This window comes from Hyaena hyaena, unplaced genomic scaffold (genome assembly GCF_003009895.1).
Source record: "Hyaena hyaena isolate Hyena2069 unplaced genomic scaffold, ASM300989v1 scaffold_315, whole genome shotgun sequence".
Lineage (NCBI taxonomy): Eukaryota > Metazoa > Chordata > Mammalia > Carnivora > Hyaenidae > Hyaena > Hyaena hyaena.
This window is the reverse complement of record NW_024080948.1, coordinates 1837301-1865275: the sequence shown is the minus strand read 5'-3', so window position 1 is coordinate 1865275 and position 27975 is coordinate 1837301. Positions and strand designations below refer to the sequence as shown.

The following is a 27975-nucleotide window of genomic DNA, read 5'->3' as shown; positions in this document are numbered from 1 at the left end:
ATTAGTCAGTCAGAGAAAGACAAATATCATATGACTTCACTCGTGTGAGAACTTTAAGATACAAAACAGATGAACATAAGGGAAGGGAAGCAAAACTAATATAAAAACAGGGAGGGAGATAAAACATAACAGACTCTTAAATATAGAGAACCAACAGAAGGTTGCTGGAAGGGTTGTGGGAGGGGGGAAGGGATAAATGGATAGGAGGCATTAAGGAATCTACTCCTGAAATCATTGTTGCTGTATATGCTAACTAACTTGGATGTAAATTTTAAAAATAAATAGAAATTTTAAAAAGATATCAAAGATGATCTAAATAAAAGGGAGATATATTGGATTCTAAAACACAAAAAAACACTGGGGTGTCCAGATAGCTCAGTTAAGTATCCAACTCTTGATTTGGTCAGGCCATGGTTCAAGCCCAGTGTCTGATCTTGCACTGATAGCATGGAGCCTGCTGGGGATTCTCTCTCCCTCTCTCTCTCTCTCTGCCCCTCCCCTGTGTGCACACACGCTCGCTCGGTCTCTCTCTCTCCCCCTTCCCTCCCTCTCTCTCAAAAAATAAACAAACCATAAAAAGCAAAAAAAACAAATAAAAAAAAATATATACATATGACCTTACCCCCTCCACCAACACTAGCTGGGTACAACCCACAGAGGCCATGTTGGCTTTTGTTGCTTCTTCTCGAAAGACAGTAATAAGTTCCTCCAAACGCCTTAATTTTACCTCTTCTGGAACATCATCTTTCAGCCTGTGATATGCCCTGGTCTTCTATAAAAAAAAAAAAGAGAGAGAGATGGAGGTCACCAAGGACTCACAGAATCTTTTTTTCCCCTTCCATAGATTCCATTCTTAAGGTACAGAGGAGGACCAGGTTCATTCCACTTGCAAGTCACAGACATATGTACAAGAACCCAAGCCACACCAGGAGGGTTCTCTAGCTCTAAGAATATTCTAAGAGAAAAAAGTAACTATGCAATAAAGTCACATTTTTGCAAGGGTTAAATTCTAAATTTAGCCCATGAAAATCATAGATTCAAAGTTTCTTGATTATTTATAACATACAAATGTAACCTTTATACAAATGTAACATATACTAAATAACTCATGGACCAGGTTACTCAGCAACACTGTTTATAGACAAGACAAAAGATAAAAAGCAGCCTTAGGACGCCTGGGTGTCTCAGTCGGTTAAGCATCAGACTTCAGCTCAGGTCATGATCTCACGGTTCGTGGGTTCGAGCCCCGCATCGGGCTCTGTGCTAACAGCTCAGAGCCTGGAGCCTGTTTCAGATTCTGTATCTCCCTCTCTCTCTGCCCCTCCCCTGCTCGCACTCTGTGTTTCTCTCTCTCTCAAAAATAAATAAACATTTAAAATTAAAAAAAAAAAAGATAAAAAGCAGCCTAAACATTTACCAATAGTTTGTTAGTAAATGAATTATGCTTTATCTATGCACAGAAAACTGCACCACTATAAAAAGACTGATGATTCCATATGTATTGATATGCTTGCTCTCTAAAACATACTCTTAACAAAAATAAGATACAGATCAACATGTACAACTTTGGTATAAAAAGAATACATAAATTTGGGGTGCCTGGGTGGCTTAGTCGGTTAAGCATCCGACTTTCGCTTAGGTCATGATCTCGCGGTTCGTGGGTTCGAGCCCTGCGTCGGGCTCTGTGCTGACTGCCAGCTCTGAGCCTGGAGCCTGTTTCGGAGTCTGTGTCTCCCTCTCTCTCTGACCCTCCCCTGCTCACACTGTCTCTCTCTCTCTACTACAAATAAATAAAACATTTTAAAAAAATTAAAAAAAAAAGAATACATATATTTATAAATACATGAAATAACTCTGGAAGTTTACAGAAGAAATTCCTAAGAGTGGTGGCCTTCAGGGAAGGATACGAAAAACCAGGCAACCTGGGAGAAGGAGAAGAAGAACTTCTCACTGCATACTATTTTGAACTTTTGAATTTTATATAATGAGGTCGTGTTACCTAATCCAAAACATTTTTCAAAGGGAAACTTATCCTAGGGGCACCTGGGTGGCTCAGTCAGTTGACCATCCAATTTCAGCTCAGGTCATAATCTCACAACACAGAGCCTGCTTCAGATCCTCTGTCTCCCTCTTTCTCTGCCCCTCCCCCAATGGTTCTCTTTCTCTCTCTCTCTGTCTCAAAATAAATTTAAAAATTTCAAAAAAGTATAAAAAAAAGGAAATTTATCCTTGAAAAGCCTTTAAGTTGTCTAAAACCATGGTATGCATACATGTGTGTCTATGTGTGTATATACATATATTTTTTTAAGTTTTACGTACACAAGCTTATATAACACAGCTGGGAGAAGCACAGAGCTAGATAAAACTATGGAAGAGGAAAACCTATATATCCAAGTGTGGACATTTAAACCAACTGGCCTTTGAGAGAACTACCAAATCCACGAAAATGGTGAATGGGTTTACTCTATTTTGTCTTATTAACAACTTGCCTCTATTGTGCATTTACCATTACCAAGCACTATTCTCATTTCACAGGTGAAAAGTCCAAAAACCTTTCTCAAGATCACAGTTATTAAGTGAGAAAGGTGCAATGTGAGGGCTTGCTCTCATCCACTAGACTACTTAAGTCTTTATAACCTTAATCCTAACCAAGAAATTAGATCCCAAAGTAAACACTCATATTCAATGCCCATAAGATATGCTTCTACCACACACTGAAAATCCACTTCCCAACTTGAGCATTATAAAAAATTTCTCTTGCATGTTTATGATGTCCATGGAAGAGTAACAAAATGGAGCCCAACATCTACTCTGAAGCTTCATCTCTGAAATAATTATGTGAAATACATAAATATATGCAATGGCCCACTTACACTGCCTACAGAACACTAGGCAGTGGGCTTTAAAAGACATGAATTAGGGGCGCCTGGGTGGCTTAGTCGGTTAACTGTCCGACTTTCGCTTAGGTCATGATCTCGCAGTTCGTGGGTTCAAGCCCCGCGTCGGGCTCTGTGCTGACTGCCAGCTCAGAGCGTGGAGCCTATTTCAGAGTCTGTGTCTCCCTCTCTCTCTGACCCTCCCCTGCTCACGCTGTCTCTCTCTCTCTCCTAGAAATAAATTTAAAAAAAAAAAATATTTAAAAAAATAAATAAATAAATAAAAGACATGAATTAGGTTAGTTGATGGCAGCTGAATGACAGTGGTGGCTAAGATCATGAGTTCCATCATTCATCAATCAGCTTTCCTGAGCCTCCTGGCCACTTTCCACAGCCTCCAGCCCAAACACAAGGAAAGCCACCCCTGAGCTTACTGGAGGGAGGAGAAATGACCCACGCAAATTCATCCCTACCATCAAGAAAATGACAAGAGGGGGCGCCTGGGTGGCTCAGTGGGTTGAGCATCCGACTTCGGCTCAGGTCATGATCTCACGGCTCATGAGTTCAAGCCCCACGTCAGGCTCTGTGCTGACAGCTCAGAGTCCGGAGCCTGCTTCTGATTCTGTGTCTCCCTCTCTCTCTGCCCCTCCCTTGCTCATGCTCTGTCTCTCACAAAACCAAAATAAACATTAAAAATTTTTTAAAAAAGAAGGAAAGAAAATGGCAGAAGACCAGAACTATCCCCTCTCTGTAGGAAAAACACCTTACTCTCCCATTCCTTCCTTATATCCTTCTGCTTTATTTTCCTGGGAATTTGTGTTACAGGAGAAACTCTAAAGTGGTTATCAGTAGGTTCACTGGCCTAAAAAAATGAAAACTAAAAAATAGCTGAGGATTGCTAGAAGGACAACAGATGTATCTGTAAAACAAATCACATCTGTAAGCCAAAAAAGTTCTGCATGTTGAGAAATGATTTTACCCTTCTAATAAAGAGAACACCATCCCTTCCTCCACAATGGCATCCCTCACTTCACATTCAAATTCTAAACACTCTAAACATAATTTAAAATATTTTAATGAAGACAAATATTGTCACAACGAATCCACATTCATCTCAAGTTGTTGAATTATATAATAAGGCAGACAGGCTGATTAGAAAAAATAAAGAAATGAGTGGTAAGATCTTCATAGCTTCTCAAGGACTGCCCTGCTGCCACTTTTTCTTCCCAGTTGTCTACAATCAACCAGAAACTGGTCAGGAATTCTGTCAGTCCAGCACAGAAGTAGCTTTTCCTTCATCCCAGGGCTGACCTGTCTCATACTGTAGGCAAAGAGGAAGCCCATGTTATACTGAACTTCCCGAAGCAAAGACACAGTCTGGAGGTGATCTTCCTCTGTCTCACCACAAAAGCCAGCAATGAAATCGCTGCTGAGGCTCACTCCTGCAACACATGACAAGGGACAAACACGTCACTGCTGCTTACCTTCAAGAAAAGCCCTTTTGGTATTTATGCGTTACAGACAGAGAGAGAGAGGCAGCAATTGTAAACCTTCCCTGGAGCTACTGAGTCCATGTGCAAGTGACAGAACAGTCAGTATGGAATAAGGCCTGCTTATCTAGAATGTTACCATGTCAGAGCCTGGCTTCTCAGTCTATATGGCCCTCAGCATATTAAAATTAGATTTAAGGACACAGCAGGAACTCCATGTTTTCAAACAGGTTCTGCTTTTACTGGTGAAAACTTTGCAGCACCTCATATAAACATGTATTTTTGAAGCCAGTTTAATACAAAGTTTATTTAAGACCATAGAGAGACCTGAGTGCCTCAGTTGGTTAAGAGTCATTCTCGGTTTCAGCTCAGGTCATGATCTTGTGATTTCGTGTGTTTGAGCCCTGCATCAGGCTTCTCTCTCTCTCTCTCTCTCTGCCCCTCCTCTGCTCAAACTGTCTGTTTCTCTCAAAATAAATAAATACACTTAAAAAAAATTTTTTTTAAACCATAGAAACAATAACTACTAGTAACTAAATAATACTAAGTACTATATTTTCCTACCTATTTAATATATTTAATTTCCCCAACAATCCAATAACATACTATTAACTCTATTTTTTTAAATTTCTTTTAATGTTTTATTTATTTCTGAGAGAGAGAGAGAGAGAGAGAGACAGCGTGAGCAGGGAAGAGGTCAAAGAGATTACAGAATCTGTAAAGCAGGCTCCAGGCTCTGAGCTAGCTGTCAGCACAGAGCCCGACGCGAGCTGAAGTCGGACACTTACCTGACTGAGCCACCCAGGCGCCCCAACTCTATTTTCTTTTTAAGTAGACTCCACACCATACGTGAGGCTTGAACTCAAGACCCACAAGATCAAGAGTCACATGCTCTACCAAATGAGGCAGAGAGGTGCCCCTTATTAACTTTGATAGATGAGGAAACTGCAGCCCAGAAAGCCTCCACACTATCCTGCCCCTCCAAAATGAAAGTATTCATACATAATACAAGTTACAATTAGAAATTTGGAAATAAATGTAGACCTTGTCAACCAAATCTATTAAAAGATTACAAAGAAATTTTATTAGAAGGGAAAAGAGAAAAAGGAGTAAGAGTTATGATAATAGGAAGGGAATTACCTCTAAGTACACAGTTTTAAAGATATCAATTGCCCCCAAATCAGAACAAATGGAGACCATACTGTCAGCTAACAAAGAAGGAACAAGGTCTCTCTCATATGTTCAGAAACACAAACACTTTCATCTCTGGGACATCGGCCCAGTTAGTTGGTGTCAGACTCTTGATTTCAACTCAGGTCATGATCTCTCAATTTGTAAGATCGAGCCCTGCATTGGGATCTGTGCTGACAGTATAGACCCTTGCGTGGGGTCTCCCTCACTCTCCTCCCCCTGCTTGCACACGATCTCTCTCTCAAAACAAATAAATAGGGGCATCTGGGTGGCTCAGTCTATTAAGTGTCTGACTCTTGGTTTAAGCTCAGGTCATGATCTCACAGTTCGTGGGTTCAAGCCCCACATCAGGCTTTGTGCTGACAGGCCGGAGCCTGCTTGCGATTCCGTCTCCCTCTCCCGCTGACTCTCCCCTGCTCACTCACTATCAAAAATAAACAAACATTTAAAAAATTGTTTAACAAAATAAAAATAAATAAACTTAGAGAGAAATCTCTTTAGCACTGAGGCCATAAGCTGATCCACACTTTTGAGAATATCTAGCAAGACCAAGACATTAAAAAACCAGAAAGGAGTAAAGTGACAGAAAGAGAAAAATGAAGGGGAGGAACAAAAATATAAAAGGTAGTGCCACAGGCATTGCCTATATCTGAAAAAACACTGTGGTCTCTGGTAATGTGCTCAGTAGAATACATTTCTTAAACGTACCTGGAATAGATTCTCTGATGTGATGAATTAACTCCACATAAGCTTCTCTTGAATATCTGCAATAAGGAACAAAAAGAAAAAGCTTAAATGAACCAATCTTCTTTAAATGAACGTTGTAAAAAGATAACACTATGCATCCACATATAATCACTTCTTATCCACAAGGACAGTACAGTATAAGTTAAAGTATCCAAAACATCCCTTTTGATTCAAATCCTATACTGTAACCTAATCTAGAGCCCATGATTCTTTAGTTCAGGAACATACATTATTTTATTTTATTTTTTTAACATTTATTTATTTTTGAGACAAAGAGAGACAGAGCATGAGCTGGGGAGGGGCAGAGAGAGAGGGAGACACAGGATCCGAAGACAGGCTCCAGGCTCTGAGCTGTCAGCACAGAGCCTGATGCAGGGCTCGAACCCACAGACTGCGAGACCATGACCTGAGCAGAAGTCAGACGCTTAACCGACTGAGCCACCCAGGCACTCCAATAGCCTTTTTTTAATATTTATTTTTGAAAGAGAGAGAGAAAGAGAAAGCAAGCATGAGGAGGCGAAGGGCAGAGAGAGAGGGAGACAAAATCCAAAGCAGGCTCCAGGCTCTGAGCTGTCAGCACAAAGCCCAATGTGGGGCTCAAACCCATGAACCATGAGATCATGACCTGAGCCAAGGTCAGAATCTTAAGCAAGTGAGCCACCTAGGCACTCCAAAAGTCTTTTATTTAAGAAGTGAAGACAGATTAAACCTTTAAGAGGATCTCTAGGGGTGCCTGGGTGGCTCACTTGGTCAAGCGTCCAACTCTTTGTTTTGGCTCAGGTCACATCTCATAGTTCACTACTACCCTGTTTAGTACTTTGCACTAACAGCACGAGCCTGGAGCTTGCCTGGGACTGACTCTGTCTCTCTCTTTCTCTGCCCATCCCCTGCTCAAGCATGCATGCTAACTCTCTCTCAAAATAAATAAACCTTAAAAAAAGAAATAAATAAAGAACATAACGGGGCACCTGGGTGGCTCAGTCGGTTAAGCGTCTGACTTTGGCTCAGGTCATGATCTCACGGTTCGTGGGATCGAGCCCCACGTCGGCCTGTGCTGACAGCTAGCTCAGAGCCTGGAGCCTGTTTCAGATTCTGTATCTCCCACTCTCTCTGACCCTCCCCTGCTCACGCGGTCTCTCTCTCTCTCAGAAATAAATAAAACTTCAAAAAAACATTTTTTTAAAAAGAGGATCTCTAACACTGCCAATGTGGAAAACAAGACAAAGCACTAGTTCCACACAGCCTGCCATTTGTCAACTTATCCTTTCAGTCTTATCTCTGCAGTACATATTAGTCCCAAAGTAAGTGAACACAGAGACACATTTAAATTCTAAGACCTTTTCTTTTTTCTTTTTTTTTTTTAAAGTTTACTTATTTATTTAGAGAGATTGAGCACGCAAGTGAGGAAGGGGAGAAAGGAAGAGAAAGAATCCCCAGTGCAGAGCCTGATGGGGAGCTCAAACTCACGAACTGCAAGATCATGACCTGAGCCTAAGTCAGATGCTTAAATGACTGAGCCACTGAGGCATCCCCAACCTAAAAAACTTTAATGTTAAAAGCGAAAGGATTAAAATTTCAAAGAGTGTGCCACACAGTAGATACTTAATAAAAAATATACCAAACAAATGAAATGAATGATCCAGTCCTTAGTCTATACTTATGGAGTAAAGAGAAACAGGTTATAATGTCCATGGGTTTATTAACGTAACTTATTTACTGAGCAGCTACCACATGCCACACCCTATGCTGGTTCTCAAACACTTTGCGGTCCTTAAGAAAACATGGAAAGGTGCAGGATGTTCCCTCCCCCAAGCAAGTCTGACCCTCTCCGCATGGCCTCCAATACACGGCTACTTCCACTCTGGGCTGGTAGGTGGATCTGTTTACAGATGTTGTCTCTCTCATGAATCAGCTGCAGAACCTGATCAAATAGAACATATTAAAGCCATCAAAGTCTCACCAAAGAATCCTGCATAAAGGAATACCACTCCCACTCTTTCTTAACAAGCTAATTTTTTTTAAAGACCTTTAATGCTTTAAAATTTTTTTTAACATTTAGTTTATTTTTGAGAGAGAGAAAGGAAGACACAGTGTGAGCAGGGGAAGGGCGAAGAGAGGAGACACAGAATCTGAAGCAAGCTCCAGGCTCTGAGCTGTCAGCACAGAGTCCAACACGGGGCTCAATCTCACAAACCATGAGATCATGACCTGAGTGGAAATCAGATGTTCAATCGACTAAGCCACCCAGGTGCCCCTCTTAAGATGCTGATTAAACCAAACATATGAATTATCCAAATCCTTTACTTTTGCTCAAGAAGCCATGTTGTCTGTCCCAGACATTTCCCCTGATGGCATCTCTGCTTTCAAAAAGTGAAGCCAGCAAGCAGAGCTCAGATTCAAGCCACGGGCTGACATGGACAAGAAAGGAAAACTGGTATTTGTTTCATCTAACTTCCAGACTAATTAGCTACTTGAAAAGACACCATCAAGAAACTGGAACAATGTATTTGAAAAAATACATTGACAAAGGATTTGTATCAAGAAAACATAAAAACTCTTAAAACTCAATAGGAAGACATTCCGTGGAGAGAAAAAAGTAGCAGTGGGGCAAAAAGACAGATGTTTCACCAAAACAAAAACCTTTTAAAAAAAAAAAAAAAGGTTTCACATGTGGGCTATACATTCTATGCCTTACTAAAAGCATTTGGTAAGTACCTTCCATATAATACACCTATTCCCCAACAACCCAAAAACCAGGAGGTTATTATTAACCTCATTTTACAGATGAAGATGACAAGATAAAACAGTCAGACCTACTAAGAAAGCAATGGAAGAGCTAGGATTTAGCTCAGGTCCAAGTCTGGACTGTTTTCCACTGCAACATATGGCTTCCCTTTCTGTCCTTCCCATAAAACCTTGTAATAACACCTCTCTAGGCGCGCCTGGGTGGCTCAGTCAGTTAAGCGTTCGACTTCGACTTAGGTCACGATCTCACGGTTCGTGGGTTCAAGCCCCACGTCGGGCTCTGTGCTGACAGCTCAGAGCCTGGAACCTGTTTCAGATTCTGTGTCTCCCTCTCTCTCTGACCCTCCCCTGCTCGCTTGCTCGCTCTCTCTCTCTCTCTCTCTCTCTCTCGGAAATAAATAAAACATCAAAAAAAAATTTTTTTTTAAATAACACCTCTCTCTCCAGAGCCCGCATGGTCCCACAGGTGACCTTAATCTCCCAGTAACATCAGTCCTATCTCTATACTTGCGGTGAGCACAGCATAACATATAAACTTGCCAAAATCACAACATTGTACACCTGAAACTAACGTAACACTGTGTGTCAACTATATCTCAATTACAACAAAAAAAATTTTTTAAGTGCATCAGTCCTAACTGCCCTGACAGTGGTGGACTCTCACTCTGGCAGAACTAAAAGTCCAATATACCACAAGATCCCTAGTGAGATCCAAGGTCTGCTGTATCCCACTGGGCCCAGCCTTTGGTGAGCTTACGGATACTGGTAACAGCTCGGCACAGTTCACTGTTGATACTCACCTCATCAGGAAAGTCTTTGGGGTGGGGAGAAGTGAAACGGATCCTCATTTCAGGATCTACTCTGGAGACCTGATCCAGAAGGTGAGCAAAACGAAGGCCTCCTTGCTTGGGTTTATAGTTGGTGGAAAAGCCACGGCTGAGGCTGGTAGACACTGCATTGTTGAACTGGACCTCAGAACTGTCCCGAAAACTATTAACATTCTGACCAAGTAGGGTCACTTCCTTCAACCCCTGAGAAAGGGAAAATAAATACATTGGAAGCAATTTAAAACTTTTTTGGTAGTTTCCTGCCAAATCACTAATTAATATTAGTTCAACCCACCTAGAGCCATTCATAAATGTATTCTATTCTGTATTTAACCCAGTAATTTTGTATTTGGGGATCTTGTCTGAAGAACTGAACTTTAGAATAAAACTTTACAGGAGCACCTGGGTGTCTCAGTTGGTTAAGCGTCCAACTTCAGCTCAGGTCATGATCTCACAGCTCGTGAGTTCAAGCTCCACATCAGGCTCTGTGTCAGATTCTGTGTCTCCCTCTCTCTCTGCCCCTCCCTTGTTTGCACTCTGTCTCTCTCTCTCTCTCTTTCTCTCTCTCAAAACTAAATAAATCTTTTAAAAAAATTAATTTTTAAAAAAATAAAACCTTACAGGGGCACCTGGGTGGCTCAGTCAGTTAAGTGTCCGACTTCAGCTCAGGTCATGATCTCATAGCTCAAGGGTTTGAGCCCCATGTTGGGCTCTGTGCTGACAGCTCAGAGCCTGGAACCTGCTTCAGATTCTATGTCTCCCTCTCTCTCTGCCCCTCCCCTGCGCACTTGTGCATTCTCTCTTTCTCTCTCTCAAAAATAAATAAACATTTTAAATAAATAAATAAAACCTTACATAAAAATTAACCTTCAAAGCATTTTTTAGAATAACAAAAACCTGGGTGCAAACTCAATATTCAATAGTAATGGTTTATAACACTATAAAGCAAATTATGATGCCATTTTTCCAGTTGAATATTATATAATCACTGCCCATGAAGTATTCTTCCCAAAGTATTTAGTCTAAATTAAATTAAGCTTTTACATTTAACTTCCAGTTTATCAGAATTCAGAGGAATATTTTAAATGACAACATGAAGAAGCAATTAGACAAATCCAAATCAGATGTATTTGATCTCTTCAAAAACTTAATGCATCATTTAAAGCAAACAAAAAAAAAAAATGAAAGGGCTGTTTTAAATTAAGAGAGATTGAAGAAATATAAAAAATAAATAAAACACAAAGTTTGACTGGGTCTTGGTTTGAAAATAAAAAAGGAGTAAGATATTTTTGGGGGCGTCTGGGTGGCTCAGTAGATTAAGCATCTGACTCTTGATTTTGGCTCAGGTTATGATCTCAAGGTTATGAGATTAAGTCCCGTGTCTGGCTCCACACTGGAGCCTACTTAAGATTCTCTCTCCTTCCCTCTACCACTCATTTTCTCTCTCTCTCTCTTTCTCAAAATAAATAGACAGATAGATATTTTTGGACAATTAAGAAATTTTGAGAGGCGTCTGACTGGCTGAGTCTTAAGAGCATGCAACTCTTGATCTCAGGGTCGTGAGTACAAGCCCCACATTGGATGAAGAGATTACTTAAAAATAAATAAATAAACTTTAAAAAAAAGAGAAATTTTGAATATGAGGTACATATTATATAAAATTAGTTGTTAAGCTTTCTACATGTAATAATGGTATTATGAAGGGAAAAATTATTATTCTAAGAAGATGCGTACTGAAATATACAGGGTTAAGGAGCCTGATATCTACAAGTCACCTTGAAATGTTTCAAAAATATATATTGATACATCTATAGAGATATGAAGATGAAGCAAATATGACAAGTGTTATTAACTGTACTTACTATGCCAGTCTTTTAAATTGTTTGAAAATTTGCATTATAAAATTTTATTAAAAAAATAGTTGCTATAAAGACTATTTTTTATAACTTTATTTTGATGCAATTTCAAACTTACAGAAAAATTACAAGAATAGTAAAAAGAACTCCCATCTACTCTTTGCCCAGATTCACTGTTAACACCATGTGCCATCTGCTTATCATTCACATACTAACACTCAAATACACTCTCTCTCTCTGCACACGCACATGCAAGCACATATTTTTCTGAGACTTCTGAGAATAAGTTACAAACAACATACTCTTTTGCCCCTAAATATTCACATACTATAAATCAAATTTTCAACAACAATCCGAATATTGTCCTTTATAACTTTTTTTAATCTTTATTTAACAATGGCATGACTAAGGGGGTGTCTTAACATTAGAGGTGACTAAACAAAAAGTTTATTATAAATATATATATATCTCTAAGGAAAATACACACACATATAAAAAGATATTAACAAGGGGCACCTGGGTGGCTCAGTCTGTTAAGCATCCAACTCTTGGTTTTGGCTCAGGTCATGATCTTGAGGTTCATGAGTTCCAACCCCATGTTGGGCTCTGCACTGACTGTGTGGAGCCTATTGGAATACTCTCCCTTCCTCCCTCTCTGCCCCTCCCCTGCTCACGTCTCTCTCAAAATAAATAAATAAACTTTAAAAATAAATAAATAAAATAAATAAATGTCTCTATCCTGAAGACTGAAGAGTAAGTTCTGGTACGGTGGGGGAGGTGGAAGGGGAGAAGCGGACAACTTGAGCCCAGGAAGCACTTGGAGAGGTGGGGTATGGAGAATACCTCTACCTATGAGCAGCCAGGGACCAAATCAGGGAATTGAGGACTGGGGGATGGGAGATGAGAAGAGAGCACTGCCAGACTGTAAGAACTGCTGAGTAAAAACTGGAGCAGAGGCTGGCCTCCCTCAGTTCCTGAGCCAAGTAAGGAAGGAAACAGGGAGACTCTAGTAAAGAAAAGCTCCATATCCCTACCTACTGTTCTCAGGGAGAGCAGATCCAGGCCAGCTCCCAATAGGAGGAAAACAGCAATTATCTCCCCTCTGGCCTCTGATGAGATTCACTACCCTCATCTATTCTCTGTCCCTCAACCAGTGAGCAGGCTCTGTGATAAAATGAACAAGAGATTTGGGAGGCTTCCCTAGAATGGACAAATAAATCATTCTCTGAAAACTTACTGTATGCCAGGTAGTTTAAGAGCATTTAAACTGGGGCATCTGGGTGGCTCAGCCGGTTAAGCGTTCAACTCTTGATTTTGGCTCAGATCATGATCTCATAATTCATGAGTGAACTCCCATGTGAGGCTCTGCACTGACAGCACAGAGGCTGCTTGGAATTCTCTCTCTTTCTCTCTCTCTCTTTCTGCCCCCTCCCCTACACTCTTGTGCGTGTACACTGTTGCTCTCTCACTCTTCCTCTCAAGATAAATAAATAAACATTAAAAAAAATGTTTAACTACGGGGGTGGCTGGCTGGCCCAGTCAGTAGAGCATGTGACTTTTTTTTTTTTAATTTGAGAAAGAAAGGGAAGCTTAAGCAGTCTCCATGCCCAGCATGGAGCCCAATGTGGGGCTTAATCCCACAACCCTGGGATCATGACCTGAGCCAAAATCAAGAGTCTGATGCTCAACCGATTGAACCACATAGGTGCCCCAAAAATGTGACTTTAATCTTGAGGTTGTGAATTTGAGCCCCATGCTGGATGTGGAGATTACTTTAAAAACAAAACAAAAAACCATTTAAACTAGGACAATCCTTCCAATATACCAGAATAGAAGTTACTATGTTATCTTCTTTTCATAAATTAGGAAACTGTGTTTATAAGAAAAGTTAGGGGGCACCTGGGTGGCTCAGTGGGTTAAGCATCTGACTCCTGATTTCGGCTCAGGTCATGATCTCACAGTTTGTGAGTCTAAGCCCCACATTGGGCTCTGCACTGACACTGTGGAGCCTGTTTGGGATTCTCTCTCTCTCTCCCTCTCTCTGCCCTTCTCCTGCCCATGCTCTTTCTGTCTCTCTCTCTCTCTCAAAATAAGTAAACAAAACTTAAAAAGACATTTTTTTCATAAATAAATTACTAAAAGAAGATAGTTAAATGACCTGCAGCAGGGCACCAAACCAGAGAATGGGGCAGGCAGAATTCACACTCGGCCATCTGATTGTAAACTCATGCTCTCTCCATTCCACTGTGCTGCCTCCGAAGCAAACTTCACATGGGCAGCAAATCAAAGATGTTCAGCCAGGTATTTCTGGCCAGGTATGGTTCTAAACTTCTACAGCTCAGAGACAGGACAGGCAGGGAAACTAGAAAGGCTGTCCTCATCCTCCTAAAAACACACGTGTAAGATGAAAGCCGACAGAACTTTTCACCTGCTCAGAAAGCTTCCTCACTTCCTCTAGAATGGAAGCCACAGGCCGACTCCTCTCCCGGCCGCGAGTGAAAGGGACGATGCAGTAGCTGCACATATTGTCACAGCCTCGCATGATAGACCTGGGGGAAAGCACCAAAACTTAGTAAGAGGAATGGGACACCTCACTCCCACCCGAGGAGCAGGTCAGAGCTCCCTTGACATCACCCTCTGGCTCAGAATCCTCTTGGCACCATATTCACATTGGACCAATCAGACATTTTTAAGGCAGACAGTTTTTATCTTTAAAAATCCGTATCTACTCACAGGATATAAATCACATTGTAACTGGCAGATAGAGCTCCTCAAGTTACCCTGAGGGAGCACAGTGGTGAGGGAAGCGGTGCAGATGTACCAGGAGTGTACCTCGTAAATACAAAATGTAGCCATAAATGTAAAACATTATTTGAACTTTTTACATTTATACCAGGAAAAATATATATTTTATGAAGTGTGCGAGAAACTTCAGATTTAAAGCAAAGGATTTCATAGTTCTCACTCATTCCTGATCCAATTATGAAGTATCTAAGTTAAATCACTCTGTTCCATTTGCATCCTATATATGAAAACCTCAATCTACCTTAAGGAAATAATTATGAATATTAAAGATGTTCACTGAAGAACTGTTAAATAAATATCAGCTATTGTTTTTAATAAGCATTCCAACAAGTATGGGATGGCCATTAAAATGACAGAGGTTGACAAACTTTCCATAAAAAAACAGACAGTAAATATTTTGGGCTTCACAGACCATTTGGTCTCTGTCACAACTACTCAATTCTACCACTGTAGTGGCAAAACACCACAGACAATAAACAAATAGTATGGGCTATATTTCAAAAAAACTGCATTTATGAAAAACAGGCAGTAATTTTTTTTTGCCGATTTGCCAATCTCTATCATAGAAAATTTAATTAGATAAAATTAAAATATTTCACCATTTAAAATAAGGTTATAAAACCAAGTACATCAAGAGCCAACTTTCACAACACAGGTACAAAGCATACATACATAGGAAAGGACAGGAATGATATAGCGAGATGATAACAGTGTTCATTGTTAGGTGGTTGGTATATAGGTGACTCCTACTTTCTTATGTTTTTTCTATCTTTTCCACATATTTTTCAACAAACATGAACTATTTTGTCACCAGATTTTACTACTTTTCTTCAGTTAAAGTTCAGGGGAAGAAAAAAAGGAAAAGGAAAGCTGAAGATATTTTCTTCAGTAAAAAATTAGAATACAGAAAGAACAGTAGGAAAGATCCTGTATTTCATATATGAATGGATATGCAAAGAACATTCCTGGAAGGATTATGTAAGAAACTACTAATTCGGCTGCCTCTGAGGTGGCCTGAGAGAATGGGGAGGGAAGGTGTGAAGGAGTCTGACTTTATCAGTTTTTTGTTTATGTTTTGTCCTATATGCACGTGTTAATTTGTTTTAATGTAGCAAAATTAAAATTATTTTCAGAGTGAGAAAGGAGAAGTTCACTCCCTGTCTCTTGGGCAGCATCTTACACGAAGGCTGACGTAGCACTGGGGCTTGTCTGGACTGGCATAACATCAGCATAGGTCTCATCCAGAGAAAGCAGCACATTGGCAGCTTGTTGACCTGACTCGGCAACAGCCAGCAGCCGAGGAAGGTCCCGATAGGCATCTGGACCAGCCAAAATATCCACCATTTTCTCCCTGTTGAGGATCTCTTCCTTCAACCTCTCAGCCATGCAGCCTGGGGAAAGAAATAAAATAAGCACCTGCTTGTAAATGCATCCGGTCTCATGGTTTCTTCTCAGTACAGATTAGCTCGGGCTAGGATCAGAGACCAGGGCACAGAAACTTCTCTAAGATCTAGGATCATCGTTCCCCAAATTTGCCCCATACTTCCATAGCACTGGAACGGGCATTTCCCTAAACAAGAAAACCAAAGAAGCAAGCAACTAAAGAAATCAATTCAATGCTCAGAACAAATTAAACCATCATCCAGGGGCACCTGGGTGGTTCAGTCAGTTAAGGGTCTGACTCTTGATTTCAGTTCAGGTCATGATCCCATGGTTTGGTGAGTCTGAGCCTCACACTGGGCTCACTGCTGTCAGCACAGAGCCTGCTTCAGATCTTCTGTCCCCCTCAATCTGCCTCTCTCTCTCTCTAAAAAAATAAACATTAAAAAAAAGAAAGAACTATTCTTGGTTATACACCTATGTAGCAGTATCATTCACAATAGCCAAAAGGCAGAGCAACCCTAGTGTCTATCAACAGATATGGTATATACATAAAATAGAATATTATTCAGCCTTAAAAAGGAAGGAAATTCTGGCATATGCTAAATATGGATGAATCTTGAAGACACTGTGCTAAATGAAATAAGCCAGTCACAAAAGGACAAATATTGCATGATTCCATTTATATGAGTTACTGAGAGTAATCAAATTCATAGAGGCAGAAAGTACAATGGTAGTTGCCAGGAGCTAAGGTGAGAGGGGAAATGGGAAACTATTTAATGGGTAGAGAGTTGCAGTTGGGGAAGATGAAAAAGTTATGGCAATGGATGGTGGTGATGGCTGTACAACAATATGAATATTTTTTAAAGCCACTGAACTGTACATTTAAAAAAGGGTTCAGGGCACCTGGGTGGCTCATTCGGTTAGGCCCAGGTCATGATCTCACAGATAGTGGGTTCGAGCCCCATGTTGGGCTCTGTGCTTACGGCTAGCTCAGAGCCTGGAGCCTGCTTCAGATTCTGTGTCTCTCTCTCTCTCTGACCCTCCCCTGCTCACGCTGTCTCTCTCAGAAATAAATAAAAAATCAAAAAAAAATTTTAATAAAAAAGGGTTCAATTAATAAATTTCACATTACATATATTTTACCACAATAAGAAAACTAAATATTTTAAGGATTTCTGAAATTCCTAACAAAGATATAGCCAGGGGCTTCTATAATGAAGGAACTGAAATGAAACAAAACATTTCAGGGATACCTGGGTGGCTCAGTTGGATCAGTGTCCAACTTCAGCTCAGGTCATGATCTCACAGTTCATGGGTTCGAGCCACGCGTCAGGCTCTGTGCTGACAGCTCAGAGTCTGGAGCCTGCTAGGGATACTGTGCCTCCCTCTCTGTCCCTCTCCTGCTCACACTCAGTCTCTGTCTCTCAAAAATAAACGTTAAAAAATAAAAAAAGAAACAAAACACTTCAGCTAATCCTTCCATCTTCCTACATCACTTTAGTACATTAATCTAACAGGATATGCTCCAACTATGTTTTGACTCATCAAGAAGAATTAATTTAATCATTCCACAATGGATGGCCTGTTTTAAAGTTAGATACATTAAATTCTGGGACCAGGAGGGTACAGAATATTCATTTTTGAAATATGCTTTCCAGCTATCTAGATCAGAGCTGTCCAACAGAACTTCCTAAAATGGTAGAAATATTCTTTACCTGTGCTATCCAAACTGGTATGATTACTGAAAAGTCAATATGTGGCTAGTGAGAGTAAAGAAGTGAATTTTAATATTATTTAATTTTAGTTAAAGTTAAATAACCACATGTGGCTAGTGGCTACCATAGTGGTCAGTGCAGATCCAGACCCTCACGTGGCTATACCTCAGGAGTCAAGATGAAAGGTGCCTACACTGTAAATTCATGCTGCTCCTTCAGATGCCAAACTCTCTCCTGTCCATAACTCTGCCACCAACAGCCCCATTAGACTCTAGGAAGGACAGACCAAATTCTGAGCACCCATGACCTCAAGGCACTATGAAAAGCCCTTTTTATGAGCTTTATCTTATTTCATCCTACAGCCTTTGACATTAAGTACAAAGGTTACATGGGATGCATGACATTTCTTCAAACACTGGGAATCCAGCATCTGATGGAAACCCTAGCATGTAAAGCTACATGAAGGGGCACCTGGGTGGCTCGTCAGTTGAGCATCCAACTGTTGAGCTCAGCTCAAGTCATGATCCCAAGGTTCATGGGAGCAAACCCTACATCAGGCTCTGTGCTATTAGCACAGAGCCTGCTTGGGATTCTCTCTTTCCCTCTCTGCCCCTCCCCAATTTACACACGCATGTACTATCTCTCTCAAAATAAATAAATAAACTTAAAAAGAACATTTCAGGGCGCCTGGGTGGCTCAGTTGATTAAGCATCTGACTTCGGCTCAGGGCATGATCTCACAGTCCGTGGGTTCAAGCCCCACAAGCAGCTCTGTGCTGACAGCTCAGAGCCTGGAACCTGCTTCAGATTCTGTGTCTCCCTCTCTCTCTGCCCCTCCCCCACTCACACTCTGTCTCTCTTTCTCTCCCAAAAATCAATAAACATTAAAAAAACTTTTTTTTTAAATTTCATAGAGCCCAAGTGTCAAAACACAAAATCTCCAAATTACCGGATACCTAGAATCCCAATCCTCAGAGGCACTCGGGAACGGAGCCGTTTTGTCTTCAGGGCTTTAAGCTGATGTAAACGATTCCAGATGGTCTGTTCAGCCTTCTCCCTACAAAGATCAAAAGAGGTATAACTGAACCTGAAAATCAACTATACCACAAGTTAAAAGAGTAAGGCAATGGAAATAAAATCAAAAGAAACTTCAACCCTTTAAATGAATATCTACCTCCTAAGTTAAGGGAAGATAGGCAGGGAGCCAAGTGAAGCACCACTTGCTGTAATTCACCATCCCCGCAATGACACCCTTCCTACATATCTCCACACCTGACAAGCCTTTAAGTCAAACTCAGAACTGACTTCACAAAACCTGGTACAGGGTCTGTCCACCCTTTAACTGCCTTATAACAACACTTTTCCCCATACTTAGCAACTTCTTTTTTATTGTTTGGTTTTTTACATAGCACTTTCTGCCAGATGTGTGTCTCTGCCTTAGTTCCCATATCAGACTAAGCTCCTTAAAGCAAGTCTCCATGGAGAAGGGTTCGGTTCTCCCACAGCCATCTAGTTCAGTGTCTAACAGCAGAAACACTCCGAACAAAAATGGTGGATTACATTAACACTAAGGAAACACTAACACAAACGTGTCTTGTACACAGAAACAAGATAAGAAAAAGAATATGTTCACTTCTGATGGATGCCACCCTTCTCTGTTCAGGAGAACCCTGTCCCAGCCACTGACTACACCCTAAACCTCATGATGTGAGCTACACCCTAAACATGTGCCATTACCTGCAATAGAAACCTTAGGAAAAGCTGGGTGCCTCAACATATTCCTCATCTATAAAATGGGTTTGATAATAGCACCTACCACATAGGGCTGTTGTGAGAATTAAATTAGTTAGTGCATGTGTAGTCCTCAGCACAGGAGAGGATACACCGTACGTGCTCACCAAATGTCAGCCCAGTTCCACCACTGCTATCTCCACTGTTGTAAAACTGCAAGTCCACTGACTCATCTCCACAGGTAGGCCAGCCTGGCACTGTTAACTATGACATAAAATATATTCGCTCTCGGGGCACCCGGGTGGCTTAGTCGGTTAAGCGTCCGACTTTCGCTTAGGTCATGATCTCGCGGTTCGTGGGTTCGAGCCCCGCGTCGGGCTCTGTGCTGACTGCCAGCTCAGAGCCTGGAGCCTGTTTCAGTCTGTGACTCCCTCTCTCTCTGACCCTCCCCTGCTCACGCTGTCTCTCTCTCCTAAAAATAAATAAAACATTAAAAAAATATATATATATATATTCGCTCTCTAGGTAAAGAACAAACTCCTACCTGATAGAACATGTGACAAGGAGGATCACATCTGCCTGAGTGGAAAGCAAGGGAAAAAAAGGAAAATTATGATCTTTGAAAACTGCCTTGTAGAATCACTACCCACAGCCTTTTTTAAATTATTATTATTACTACTACTGTGGTAAAAACACACATAAAACTTACCATTTTAACCATTTTTAAGTGTACAGTTCAGTAACATTAAGTACATTAACACTGCTGTGCAATCATTACCACCATCAAGCCCCAGAATCATTTCACGTTCCCCAACTAAATCTCCTCTGTCGGGCACAGAGATTAAACACTAACTCCTCCATTCCCCTCCAACTCACAGCCCATTTTTAACTTAGTTCCTTGCCTAAAAATGAGCACCACCATAAAAGTTTCAAAAATAACCAGAACAAAAATATACCTCAGTCCCATGGTACACACTTTACTCAAGGAAACTCACTCTCACCAGGCCATACCCAATTTCTAAAGCTCCATCTAAGAACTGGCACAAATGCAGAGTCTCACCCAGGCCCAGGAAACAAGGGACGCAGGAAACGCTCGTACCTCTTGGAGGTTCCTGGTACGCAGGTAGCCACTCTTCTGTAAGACAGACCAGGCTATCTCTGTGTCATTCACATTCATCTGGCAGCCATAGGTCTCCAGGTAGACTGCAACAAGAGGAAGATTGCACAGTAGGCACACTAAAAGGGACTACATGTCTCAAAAGGTCTCTTTCCCAAATACCCCAGAAATATCAGAGGCAACTAGTTACCCACTAAGTCCCCAACTGCCTCAATTCTGTTTTTTCCCGTTGCTTCAATTCTAAGATACCATTAACTGAGGTACACAGGTACTGCCAAATTAATGAAAACCTTTCAGAACAAAAGAAATATGTGATATATACATACATAATAACAGGCCATGTCATTTAAAAACACAGGGAAGCATGCACCTGAGAATCAAGGCAATGTGGTTATAAAAACAGAAAAGAGAGAACTAACTGATAGAGTTATCAACTTGGGGGAAAAAGATTTTTTAAGTAGGCTCCATGCCTAGTGTGGAGCCCAGCACGGGGCTTGAATTCACAACCCTGAGCTCAAGACCTGAGCTGAGATCAAGAGTCAGAGGCTAAACGAAGCGAACCATTCAGGTGCCCCCAAAATAAGTTTAAATCCATTATATTCCTTCTTCTCAAAATAAGGTTCTTCCACCTCTGAAAGTAGCAGCAATGGCGGGAGGGTACACAAAGCCACAAAATAAAAATGAGGTAACTTCCTACTACAAATAAAATATAAACTACAAACAAACATCTTAAATGAAAGCAAACACTGTGGCACCTGGTTGGCTCAGTCAGTAGAGCATGGGACTCTTGAGCTCCAGGTGTAAGTTTGAGCCCCACGGTGAGGTAGACATTACTTAAAAATAAAACCTTTAAAAAAAAGCAAGCAAGCAAGCATGGCTGTATTATGATGTAAAACACATATGCATAAAGCTTCTTTTTAATGTCTGTTTATTTATTTGAGAGAGAGAAAAGAGAGAGAGAATGTGAGCAAGCATCCAGGAGAGGCAGAGAGAAAAAGGGAGAGAGGGAATCCCAAACAGGCTCTGCACTGTGAGCACAGGGCCCAACACGGGTCTCAATCTCATGACCCATGAGATCATGACCTGAGCTGAAATCTCAAGTCGGATGCTTAACCAACTGAGCCACCCAGAAGTCCCTTACACAAAGCTTTCAGAACAGCAAGGTGTGCCTGGGTGGCTCAGTCAGTTAAGCATCCGACTTCAGCTCAGGTCATGATCTCTCGGTTTGTGAGTACAAGCCCCGCATCAGGCTCTCTGGTCAGCACAGAGCCGGCTTTGGATCCTCTGTCTCTCTCTCTCTGTCCCTCCCAGGCTGGCTGGCTTTCGCTCTTGCTCTCTCTCTCCCCCAATAAATAAACTTTAAAAGAAAAAGAAAAAGAAAAAGAAAAAGAAAAAGAAAAAGAAAAAGAAAAAGACAAAGACAAAGACAAAGAAAGAGAGAAAAAGTATTTTAACTGACCGCAAAGTTTTTCTCAGAAAACCTTTATTTAAGCATAAAAAGTGAATTTCTACAGCACCAATTGTGAAAGGTGTCTAACAACTTAGATCTAAAAATCAGAACAGAGGCTCTAAGGTTTCCAAAAGTACCAAAGAGAGAACTCCCCAGGACTTCCACCCCCAGTCACATGGACCAAAAGTATGAGTTTCTTTATATTAATGTTACTTGATAAAGTCTGACAATTCCATTAGCTAGCAGCCTTCCCATTCTATTAACCCTGAAAAGCCGGGTCTGCAATGAAAGAACAATTAACAATCAGGTCATGGATGCTGGAAAAGAGCAAAGCAGGAAGTCCAAAGGGAAAAGAAAAGTAAAACCAACCTTTTCTCTGCCTCCCAGAAAGTTCATCCACTGTGAGATAGGGAGGTGGGTCCTCCACATCTGGCTTCTCTTGAGGAGCTAAAGCACTTCTTAAAAAATGCTGAAAAGTCGGGCCAATGGCCAGCCTAGAGCTGAAATCCTTCCGAACTCCATCTTCCTGCTGTCTCTCTGGACTGGGACATGTGGTTCCGTGGACACTACTATGCGCCCTGCAGGTCCTGAGCAGCACCCAGGACATGGAAGCCAAGGGTCCCCATCTCTGCACTTGCAGGACACACTGTAAAGGATGCATGGCACTAAATCAACAGCCCAACGTCTGCAAAAGAACAGGCATCCCAACATTTACTGAACACGACATAACAGGGCAATGCTATAAGCACTTCCAGTGTATTAATACATTTAATACACAAAACCCAAGAAAAAGATAGTCTTAATATTATCCCTATTTTATAGCTTAAAAAAAAAAAAACTGGGGCAACTTACCCAAGATCACACAAAGGAGTGCCAGAGATAAGATACAAATCCAGGCAATTTTCAAAACAAAGGGGTGGTAGAGATCAGATGAGACGGTGTGACAAAATAACAAAGTAGCATCTTGTGCTACGAACAGCTTCAAGGGCTTTCCATGTAATAATGCATTAAATCTTCACAGAAATCCTCAGCCAAATAGACATAGACACAATTACTACCCCCATTCAGAGATGAGGAAACAGACACAGAGAGGCTGAGCAACTTACCTAAGCTCCCACCTAAGCAACAGAGCCAGGACTCAGATGAAGGTCTATACAGCTACAAAGCCCATTCCCCCAGCCACCTTGTTACAATGCCTTCTATTTCTATGAAAACCACTGTCTGGAGGCATCTTCCTTTGAGTTCCTTCAGATGGAAAGTATCTAACATGGGGCACCATATGTCTGATCAGTGACTCCTCCCACCCTCCAAAGAATCTCAAATTACTGCCTTCACAGTTTCTACCCAGGCCCCCTCACACATGGCTGGGGGGATAGAAAACTGCAAATCTTTATACAGGGTGATTTGCCACTTTGCATCAAAATTACACACTCAAGGGGCGCTTGGGTGGCTCAGTCGGTTGGCGGCAGACTTTGGCTGAGGTCATGATCTCACAGTTTGTGGGTTCGAGCCCTGCGTCTGGCTCTGTGCTGACAGCTAGCTCAGAGCCTGGAGCCTGTTTCGGATTCTGTGTCTCCCTCTCTCTCTGACCTCCCCTTCTCACGCAGTCTCTCTCTCTCTCTCAGAAATAAGATGTTTAAAAAAAATTTTTTTTTTAATTACACACTCAAACCCTTTGACCAAGCAGTTCCATTCCTAGATAATTTATCCTACAGACGCAGTCTTACATGTACAAAATGACCCGTGTATAAGGATATTCAATGCAGCAGTGTTTCTGATAGCAAAAGAATGGAAAAGATCTAAATGTCATCAAAAGGGGACTGCTTAAATAAGACATGGTACATCCTTACAAGGGGATAAAATGCAACTGTCGGAAATTAGGCTGAATCTATACACAGCAATAACAAGAAAGCAAAGTGCTCAGTAGTCTCTATAATATGCTATACTTTAATCTGTGGGGGAAGGGAGGAATATGAAGGTCCATGCTTATAAATGAGCACAGTATCTATAGAATGCATAAGAAACAGTGGCTGCCTCCCAGGAAGGAACCTAGGTGACTCGAAGCAGGAGACGGAGACATACGTACTTCTCCCCGCATGTCCTTAGCCTTCAGGGTCTCCAGCCTGGCTGCCTCACTCCAGTCATACCAGACATTTCTGTACTGATCTTCACTAGCTTCTAGGCTTTCACACACGCTGTTCTCTCTGCCAGTATATCTTCTACGTACTGACTCAGCCAACTCCTATGCTTTTTAGACCTGTTTCCTCCTGGAAGCCTGTATCCTCAAAGTCAAAGCTGCAGTCCTCCTCTGGGTTCCCAAAGCCTCCTTCGAATCTCCAACTCAAGACCCATTACGCTTTGCTGTTAATCACTACCTACACTTCTCCCATCCCTTGCAGGCAGAGAGGTCCCTAAAAGTAGGGAGCAAGTCTCATTCATTTCTACATCCTAGTGTCTCCCACCATTCAGTAACGGCCTTCTGGCAGGAGCTGTACATGTAAAACAAGTAGACTTGGCCGGTGACCTCTTGAACTTGATCACCTGCCATATATGCTACCAGCACTTTAGGCAGGAGCAATGCTAACCTATACTCAAGTATCAGAGAACAGCAGGCATTTAGTGGGAGCCTTAAGTCACTCTTCTCTGCCCCTTACTTGCTGTGTGACCTCAGGCAAGTCAAATTCCCATCTCTGAGCTGCCAATTCCACATCTGTAAAAAAAAGGATAAAAAGTAGTACCTATGTCCCAGAGGCATTGTGATGATTAAGGAAATATTAAAAACCCAACTGACTTACAGTAAGTCTTCAGTAACTGCACATTTGCAGCCCACACTCCCCTTCCTGGGAGGTATAGAGCAATACAGTTAAGGGCATGGGTTCTGGGCTTGTAGTCTGACCCAAATGCAGCCTAGCCGGGTAACCCTGGGCACCTTGGCTGCTCTTTAAACCCTCCATTTCTCTGCTGATGCATAGAAGCACATGTACCCCAATGTTCACAGCAGCACTCTCAACAATAGCTAAAACATGGAAGAGCCTAAGTGTCCATCAACGGACAAATGGATCAAGAAGATGTGGTTTATCTATACCATGGAATACTACATGGCAATGAGAAACAATGAAATCTGGCCATGTGTAGCAACATGGATGCACCTTGAGGGTGTTATGCTTAGTGAAGTAAGTCAGGCAGAGAAGGACAAATATCATGTTTGCACGTATAGGAGGATTAGGAGGAACTTAACGGAGGACCATGGGGGAGAAGAAGGGGGGAAATGGTGGGGGAAAGGGAGAGAGGCAAACCATGAGAGACACTTGAATGCTGACAAAAACTGAGGACTGATGGATGGGGGGGGGGGGAGATGGGCATGGAGGAGGGCATTTGTGGGGATGAGCACTGGGTGTTATGTCAAACCAATTTGACAATAAACTATTTGTAAAAAAAAAACAAAACAAAACTCTCCATTTCTCAACAATGCCTATCTCAAACGTGATAACGCAAATAAAATGTCTGCACAACACAATGTAGGGGGTAGGTAGGGAGTAAGGCTCAAAAAGTGGTAGTCGGCAATAACGTTAAGACGGCAGCCTCATCTCAACAAAAGTGAACCATAGACGATAAAACACCCCAAACATTTTGTCGGGTAGTTCAACGCTTCAGGCGCGGTGCTGGCCCTTCCCACGGACTACACTATTTAATCCTCACAGCAGCAGTGTGGAGCAGGTTCTAGCATCCCCACGTCACAGGTGACGAGACTAAGGCTCGGGGGCAAGGGAGGTGACTCGCCCAAGGTCACAGGCGAGCAGGCAGCGGGGCTGGGCGCGAGCCCCGACAGCCTGACTCAAGGGCCCGCGCCGTCTCCCCTTGAACGCCGCGCACCTGCGGGGCCCCGCCGCCCTCCTGCCCCAAGCACGGGCCCCCTCAACCCAGGCCGCTCACCTCCCGCAGCCCGAAAGCCCAGCATCCAGCAACAGACGCTCCCCTCTGGCGGCTTGGGTCCCCGCCTCAGCCTTCCGCCTCCGCGGAGCGCGCGCACGAGCGGCTTCCGGTCCGCCGCGGCTTCCGTCCCCGCCGGTGGAACGGAAGTGCCTCCCTCTGTGCGGGCCGGGTGGGGTCCCGCTCTCGGCCTTCGGGGACCCCTGTGGTGCTGGTGCTGACCCGTTAGGTCGCCGCTGCTTGGCCTGTGGCAGCCCAGCGCTCGGAATTGAGTGAGTGAGAGTGAACGTGCCGTAAGTGTAAAATTTACACCAGAGGGGCGTCTGGGTGGCTCGGGTTGAACATCTGACCCTTGATTTTGACTCAAGTCATGATCTCATGGTTCATGAGGTGGAATTCGACATCGGGCTCTGCGCTGTCAGAGCCTCTGCTTGGGATTCTCTCTCTGTCTCTCTGTCTCTGTCTCTCTCTCTCTCTCTTTTGTCTCTCTCTCTCTGCCCCCTAAGCCCCCCAAAATAAATAAACATTTTTTTAAAAATACACACCCGGTGTGGAAGAAAGAGTGCAAAATACCTCATCAATTATTTTTATATTGATTACGTGTTACAATAATATTTGGGATATAATGGGCTAAATAAACATAAAGTAGCTTCACCTGTTTCTTTTTACTTTTTTTAAGTTTACTTATTTATTTATTTTGAGAGAGAGAGAGAGTGGGGGTTGTGGGGGGAGCAGAAGGAGAATGAGGGAGAGACAGAATCCCGAGCAGGCTCCATGCTGTTAGCGCAGACCCCACACAGTCCTGTCTCAGGAACTGTGAGATCAGGACTTGAGCTGAGACAGAGTCTGACCCTTAACCGACTGAGCCACACAGGCGCCCCTCTTTTTACTTTTTTTACTGTGGCTACTGGGAAATTTTAAATTGTATACTGGTGAGCACCTGGGTGGCTCAGTCCGCTAAGCGACCAACTTCCTCTGAGGTCATGATCTCATGGTTTGTGGGTTCACTGCTGTCAGCGCAGAGCCTGCTTCAGATCCTCTATCCAGGCTCTCTCTGCCCCTTCCCCTCCTCTCTCTCTCTCTCTCTCTCTCTCTCTCAAAAGTAAATAAGCAGTTGAGCCTCTGACTTCAGCTGAGGTCATGATCTCAGTTTGTGAGTTCAAGCCCCACATTAGGCTAGCTGCTGTCAGCGCAGAGCCCACTTCAGATCCTCTGTCCCCTCTGTCCTCTGCCCCGCCCCGCTTGCACTCTCCCCCAAAATAAATATTTTTTAAAATATATTCTAAAACATAATAATAAAATAAATGTTTAAATAATAAATAATTGGGGCGCCTGGGTGGCTTAGTCGATTGAGCGTCCGACTTTCGCTTAGGTCATGATCTCGCGGTTCGTGGGTTCGAGCGCCGCGTCGGGCTTGTGCTGACTGCCAGCTCAGAGCCTGGAGCCTGTTTCGGAGTCTGTCACTCCCTCTCTCTCTGACCCTCCCCTGCTCACGCTTTCTCTCTCTCTCTCTCTCTCTCTCTCTCTCTCTCTCTCTCTCTCTCCCCCCTAGAAATAAATAAAACATTAAAATTTTTAAATAAATAAATAATAAATAATTTGTGTGCGTGTCTCACGTACTCTTTCTATTGGACAGCACTGTGCTAGAGGTTAAAGACTTCCCATTCCAGCCTGAACCCCTACCTTGAGAGGGTGGGTACAGATCCATAGTTCAGCTGCCTACAGGGGCATGTCCTCTTGGGTATCTAGTGATCAACTCTACCTTAATACGGAACTCTTCATTTCCACACTCACAGTCTCACCCAAAACCTGTTCTTTGCCAGTGTACCCCATCTCAGTACATGACCCAACCATTTCCCAGTTGCACTAGGAGAAACTGAGATGAGCCCATTTTATTTCCTGTCCTTTAACCTCCAGATTCAATCTGTCAGCAAGTCCTGCCAGCTCTAACTCAAAAATGTCTCCTACTTCCTGTGCTATACCTCTAACCGAGGCCACCAGCATCTCATCAGAAATACTACAATGGCCAGCAAAGTGGTGTCCATGCTTCTGGCCCTGCCGTTTTCTCCTACAGACTTCTCCCCATACTGAGCCTAAAAGAATTTCTTTGTGT

The 27975-nt window shown here is 42.4% G+C and overlaps 1 protein-coding gene across 2 annotated transcripts in view; it reads right to left on the bottom strand.

Annotated features, from left to right (window-relative positions):
• Positions 1 to 25959, bottom strand: part of CDK5RAP1 (CDK5 regulatory subunit associated protein 1) — a 39432-nt gene extending 13473 nt beyond the window's left edge. The window contains exons 1-12 of one of the 2 annotated variants that reach the window (XM_039248671.1): positions 25866 to 25959; positions 22302 to 22617; positions 20465 to 20568; positions 19910 to 19944; positions 18591 to 18691; positions 15718 to 15928; positions 14161 to 14281; positions 9850 to 10080; positions 8128 to 8225; positions 6266 to 6321; positions 4188 to 4318; positions 623 to 772 (exon numbers count right to left, since the gene is read on the bottom strand). In XM_039248671.1, coding sequence (XP_039104602.1) covers positions 623 to 772; positions 4188 to 4318; positions 6266 to 6321; positions 8128 to 8225; positions 9850 to 10080; positions 14161 to 14281; positions 15718 to 15928; positions 18591 to 18691; positions 19910 to 19944; positions 20465 to 20568; positions 22302 to 22593 — 1530 coding nt within the window. In that variant the 5' untranslated portion in view covers positions 22594 to 22617; positions 25866 to 25959. The remainder of the gene's footprint in view (positions 1 to 622; positions 773 to 4187; positions 4319 to 6265; positions 6322 to 8127; positions 8226 to 9849; positions 10081 to 14160; positions 14282 to 15717; positions 15929 to 18590; positions 18692 to 19909; positions 19945 to 20464; positions 20569 to 22301; positions 22618 to 25865) is intronic. The other variant, XM_039248672.1, reaches the window with a different exon arrangement.
• Positions 25960 to 27975: the final 2016 nt, after the last annotated feature.